We start from the raw sequence: 6,487 nt of genomic DNA, 5'->3' as shown, positions 1-6,487 counted from the left end.
TCTCTCCATTCTCATATTTTCTCTCTCATAGACACCCGTTTTCCATACAACTTCTCAATACAAGTTCACCCTCTCTCTCTAAATTGATACAATATATTTTTCATTCCACCCACAACATTGCTTCCTCCTTCCCCAATCCCGGGTAAACCCTAATTCGATCTTCAGTGTACTGATTTGTTTCTAAAAGTAGTACGGTAAGCAATTTTATTTTTTTGATTTTCGCCATTTTTGCTTATTCTCAACATCTCTACTTACCAAATTGTATCTAATCAACAGTACCCAAGTCGTATTCTCATAATGTCTGAGAGTACAACCCGCAAGTTGATTACTAGAGATGTACCCACTAAAATTCTCAATTTCGATGGTCCCTCTTTCTCATTGCAAATCACTCAAGGGAAATTGGATGCAGGTTTAGCCAAAAATATGGCTTTGGAGAAGAGAACAAAAGCTCGACATAAAAATCTCAAAGAAACCCAAGTCGAGAAATCAATGAAGGAGACAAGAATGGCGAAAACGGAAAAGAGGAAAATCCATATCTCTGAAGCTTCATCAGTCAAGGGGAAGGAGGTTGAAGCAAGTAAAAGCTCAGATAAAGTTGAAGAAAAGGTAATTTTCTGACTTCTTCTTTATTATTAATGTATTCAGTTGTATTTATACGTATGTATATGTATTCTGATGTATTTTTATAGTTGTATTTTTAAGGATTTTCAAGGTTCTCATCACTGTTTTTTATTCTACTTTCAATGTATTTATTTGTTGTTTGCAAATATTTAATTTTCCAGTATGTATTTAGTTGTATTCATATGTATTCATGTTAGTTATATTTTATGTCATGTGTGTTATATGTAGTTGTTTTTATATGTATTTAGACTTGTCAGTGTATTTAGTTATATTCGTATGTATTCATGTCAGATTTACTGTTAAATATGTTGTGTATTCAGTTATATTTATAATTCTAAGTGTTTGAAGTTGTATTCATATCTATTCATGTCAAATTTACTATGAAATATGTGTTGTATTCAGTTGTATTTATATGTATTTATTCTTGTTAAATGCATGGAATTAAGTTTTTTGTGAAACACCAGCAAATATTTGCACGGCATATCAGTGTATATACTAACACTGACATAGTCTCCGAGCTAAAAGAGAACCTTACTCCAGAGCAGTACAAACAGTTGGGTAATACTTGCTTTGAAAATTTTCTTCAAATGAAGCGTTGTGAAGTCCAACATCAACTCTTCAGATGCTTCATAGCTCTCCAGTTAAAAGGAACTCCTAACAATGTATTTGCAATACACGTCAATGGTACTTCATTACTTTCACATTAAGGGAGTTTACGCTTGTGACTGACCTCAAATGTGTTGGTAATGATGATGATTTTGAGTTTAGTGAAAAGGTTCCTAACTGGCTTATTGAGATTTACTTTGGAGGTGCTAATCTTGTCAAGAAGAAACATTTGATGAAATGCTTTGCTGACAAGAACTGGGGTCCTGACAATGATGGTGATGCCTTGAAAATATCTTTGTTGTATTTCATACACACCTTCCATTTTTCATCCGAGAAGAACAGTACAACCATACCAAGGCTACATTTTGACTTGGTAGAGAGTGGGTGTTATTCTGAATATCATTGGGGTTTAAAAGTATTTGAAACGCTGACAAAATGGATTAATAAGAAGATGGATGCTAAGAAGAAGTATTACAGGATAGCTGGGATGCCCCTAGCTATGCAAGTGTGATTTTATGAGTGTTGTTCAGATGTTGATCCAAAATTGCACTCCGAGTTGATGACGCGGTCCCTAGAATACTCAATGGGAGAACCACTGGAAATCAGCCAAACTTTGTTTATCTGATGAACGGCATGTCCAATGACAACGGAAACATGGTAATAAACAATTTGTATCAGGGCTAGTTTAGATTTTATTAATAATTAATTATGCATACATTTGCATACAGAAGTATACAGTTGCATACAGATACATTTTTGATGCTTTAATACCTGCTGTAATACTTGCTGTAGTTTCTGCTATAATATTTGTTGTCATATTCTCACATGTATGCTGCATACAAATGCATACAGATTTTGCATACATTTGCATATAGGAGATTGCATACATTTGCAGGGAATGCATACAATAGTATACAGTTGTACTCAGTTGCATAAATATGCTGCATACACTTGTATACAAATGCATACAGAAACTGCATACATTTAAATACATCTACTGCATATATTTGCATTCATATGCATATAGCAATATACAGCTGTTGTAGCCTTCATTATTAATTCTTCATACAATTGTATATTATTTCCCAATCATTAGTGCTGCCTTAATTACAATACAAATTTCAGTTTGATTCCACATCTGCATGTGTCTGTTTGTAGTAAGACTTTGATTGTTTTTTGTTTTACAGATTGTTTACAAGGACATCCATCCAAGCGATATAGAGCTTGCCGTTATTCAGATTCCTCCTGTAGGCGTTGATGTTGAGAACAAACCTACTCCTGCTTATTCAGATAAGTCGGGAGAGGATTCAGATGACTTTTCTCCTACACCCGATCTTCAATGTAAGAAGAAACATGTTGCAAATGTTGGTCCATCTTTATCACCACCCCATAAAAAGCGCAAGGAACACGAAAGGCATCCTAATGAAATAGAGTATCAATCCAAGATTCCTCATGTTTGTATATCCGAATTTGGACAGAATGTTTTGCATGACAATCAGCTGCCAGATTAAAAAAATGATGAAGTATCTTCTTTGAGGAAAGACCTAAATTCATTCAAAGAATACGTGAGTATTTAACCACATATTAAACATTACAGTTTAGTGCTTAACATTTATATATTTTTGGCACAATCTTCTAATTATTTCTGTCTTGTTAAGGTTGTGAGAGAGTTCAAGTCTATGAGAACATTGATCAATGATAAATTCAAGATGCTTTCTGACCATCTTCAACAAAATCAGTAAAATGAAAGCTTACACCAGAGAAAGGAACCCATAGGGAGACGTGATGATGGTATTGACACATATGTCGGAGATAATGTTGAGGTTTAACATTTTTAACATCTTTAGCATTTGTTTATATCTCCTGTTTGCTATTATAATTATAATTGTATTTTAAAAGTTGTATGTATTCGACAAGAATTTAACTGTCTCACTAAAATGATAAATGTGTTTGATCAACACATGTATTTAAATGTATTCATATGTATGTTAACCTTAATATGTAATTGGAATTAACTGTTGTATTTAAATATATTCAGCCGTATTTTAATATATTCTGATTTGTTATTCTTGAATATGTGTGCTGTATTTCACTAATATTTCCATTACCAAAATATGTTTTCTTACTGTAATTATATGTATTTAATTGTATCCTTAGACTAAGTTACTACACTAACAATGATACATACAACTAATAGAAACCAGTGCTTAATGCTCAATGTGTGGAGTCAAGAGGTGAGGAGAATACTACATCAGAGGTGTCGTGCAACCTACCATCTACAGGTCAAGATGGCATATCTACAGAATTCTATATATCTCAATTTGAGCTAGACGACAAGTTTCTTCCCAGTCAAATTCCAGAAACTAGACTTGTGATATACAATAGTGCAAAAAAGATGAATCAACCCCAGTACCATCTCATAGGAATCGGCGACCAAGTAGATGGTATTCTTCGCCTTATGAGCCTATCTTCCACTCCGCAGGTTAGTTTTTTTATAAACTAAAGATCTATTTCCTCATGGTTTTTAAATTTAAAAGTCTCTACTCACGAGTTCAATGAACAACATGTACCTCAGTAAAGTTGACCCCTATTTTTGAAAAAAAGACACCCCTTTGAGGATGATTCAATAACAGGGCCACATCCTACATTAATCATTCAGGAATATGACAAATGGGTTCGTGATGGTCTTCTCATTAGACATGATCAGAGGTGAGTTTTCCCCGGTATGTGTATTAAGTTTTTATATTTTAAAAAAGGTATATAATATTTTTTATATCATACTTGTAGAAGTAATTTGGAAGACCATTACAAGAAGAACAAGTCAACACTTCATATACCATTGGATTTTGGAGTTGATCAAGTTAATTCCAAAAATTGGTTTTATCTTCTATCGTTTGACGGGAAGCTATGGGATGACAACGTAAATTTTTTCCTTAACTGACTAATTTTCTTTGAATAACAACATGCATTTGATTGTATTCTGTTGTAGTATTTTTACTGTTTTCAAACACTCTATATGATGAAATGTATGATGAATGCAATGGCATCATTATTCAGCTGTATTCAGTTGTAGTCAATGTTATTAAACTATTTTAATCAGCTGTAGTCAGTTGTATTTTTCTTGCTTTCAGCTGTATTCAGTTGTTCTCAACTGTATTATTCATATGTATTTCTATGTATTCAATTGTATTATTCAACTGTATTCATGCGTATTTTTCTTGCTTTCAGCTGTATTCAGTTGTTCTCAATTGTAATATTATATGTATTTCTCTGTATTCAGTTGTATTCAGCTATAGTCAGTTGTATTCAATTGTTTTAATCAGCTGTAGTCAGTTGTATTCAACTGTTTTATTCAGCTGTATTCAACTGTATTATTCAGCTGAATTCAGTTGTACTGAACTGTATTATTCATATGTATTTCTCTAATTCAGCTATATTCTTTAATAGTTTGATTAATTGGACTCACACCATGTAGTTAAATTTGTGTATAGCATATTGACGTCATATTCTACTATCTGAGAAAGAAGGGAAAGTACAATCAAACAAGCAACTTCAAGTATACAACTGTTGATTGTATATTCAAGACAAGAATCGCTAAAATCTTCAACAGGTATGCTGATACAGATAGTAATGCTAATGTAGCCAAAGAAGAGGATGTGGTATGTGAGTACATAAGGTACTACAGATTGCTAGCTAATGTACCTTGGCATACTGTGGATAATGTCTTGATACCAGTCAACTTGAAGGACAAACTACACTGGGTATTGGTGTTGTCTCATTCAAGGAGAGATGTATCAAAGTGTATGACTCGTACAGATCTGCAGGTCATGATGCATATGTAGCTTCTGAGATTGATAAGCTAGCTAAGCTTGTACCTCTGTATCTATAAATCAGTGGCTTTTACAGAGATAGTCAAGGCATATATTGGTTTACTTACTCAGCATACACTGACAAGTCACATAATGATCCCTTTGAAGTTTTCTCATATACGATCTGCCTCAACAGAAATCTGGGAGCATGTAAGTACTCAATCATCATTCTTGTATGTTATATACAAATCTAATTGTATGAATTATTTTTAATTGTTTCAATCAATTATTTTTTAGGGATTGTGGGGTGCATGTTGGGCATACGCAGAGTTTCTGAGCACTATTGGTGAGATTCCACAAACAACATTTGATTCCAATCTACTCCGTCAAAGATATGGTGCTCTCCTCTGGGAATATGCTATGCGGAAGATAGACGTTGATGCCATAAGCGAAAATGAAGCACCCTCAAAGATTGCTAGGCAAATCACGGAGTCAGATTCAAAGATGTAGATAGTGTTAGAGTAGCTTTAGGTTAATATAGTTTTGGAATGTAGTTTGAAGAAGAATACTGTTTTGAGTAGTTTTTTGGTGAAGATGGTATTTAGTTAGAAAAACTTATCACTTTATCAACAGTGTTCGTGTATGACAATTGCAACTTTTTAATCATTGTTTCACTGGTTTGTTCATAAGTATTCATGCTTAATCTTCAGTTTGAATTCATATGTATCTTACAGGATTCAAGTATGTATTATTCAGTAACTTTGCTTGAACAGGTTTTAGGTATTGAACATGTTAATATCAAAGTCAGAAACTTTATGTATTCTGATGGTAGGTTATATTAAAGAATTCAGATGTATTTTTCTGGATTCAGGTGTATTCAGTTGTATTCAACTGTATTATTAAGTTGTATTCAGCAACATTCCTTTATATGTATCTTTCAAGTTTAGTTAATACATATTAAAGAATACAAATTCAGATGTATTAAATAGGTTATACGTATTCAGCTATATTCAGCTGTAGTTAGTTGTATTCAACTGTTTTGTTCAGCAGTAGTTAGTTGTATTCAACTATATTATTCAGCTATATTCAATTGTATTTTTTGTATTCAGCTATATTCAGTTGTACTCAATTGTATTATTCATATGTATTTCTCTGTATTCAGCTATATTTCACTGTATTCAGCTATATTTTTTAATATGTATCTTTCAAATTCAGTTAATATTTGTTAAAGAATATAAATTTAGATGTATTAAACAGTTTATTGTCTAGTTAGAGAATATAAATTCAGACTTATTGAAATTGTTATATTACAGCTGAGTATAAAGATGTATTCCAATGAATTCTGACTAGTTATGTATATAACTCAGGCATTGTCTATAATAAGTTGTCAAAGTATATGTGGACAAGGTTATATTCGATCGTATCCAACACATTAAGACAACTATATGTAT

At 32.6% G+C, this 6,487-nt stretch overlaps 1 protein-coding gene across 1 annotated transcript; it reads left to right on the top strand.

Moving 5' to 3' along the window:
• The first annotated feature begins 297 nt into the window (after positions 1-297).
• LOC138877869 (uncharacterized) lies at positions 298-5,546 on the top strand. The gene is made up of 11 exons (XM_070157514.1): positions 298-606; positions 1,086-1,174; positions 1,330-1,732; positions 1,956-2,054; positions 2,415-2,681; positions 3,425-3,671; positions 3,861-3,936; positions 4,015-4,147; positions 4,719-5,028; positions 5,122-5,246; positions 5,334-5,546. The coding sequence occupies exons 1-11, from the start codon at positions 298-300 to the stop codon at positions 5,544-5,546; spliced, it is 2,271 nt and encodes a 756-aa protein (XP_070013615.1).
• The last annotated feature ends 941 nt before the right edge of the window (positions 5,547-6,487 follow it).

The sequence above is a fragment of the Nicotiana sylvestris genome, chromosome 9 (assembly GCF_000393655.2).
Source record: "Nicotiana sylvestris chromosome 9, ASM39365v2, whole genome shotgun sequence".
Taxonomy (NCBI): Eukaryota; Viridiplantae; Streptophyta; class Magnoliopsida; order Solanales; family Solanaceae; genus Nicotiana; species Nicotiana sylvestris.
This window is presented reverse-complemented; position numbering and strand designations above follow the sequence as displayed.

Excerpts from the sequence above, each read along its gene's own strand:
- LOC138877869 (XM_070157514.1), top strand. The coding sequence starts at position 298 with ATGTCTGAGAGTACAACCCGCAAGTTGATTACTAGAGATGTACCCACT. Across the intron at positions 3,672-3,860 it reads AATCGGCGACCAAGTAGATG|GGCCACATCCTACATTAATC; the intron begins GTATTCTTCGCC and ends ATTCAATAACAG. Across the intron at positions 5,247-5,333 it reads CAACAGAAATCTGGGAGCAT|GGATTGTGGGGTGCATGTTG; the intron begins GTAAGTACTCAA and ends ATTATTTTTTAG.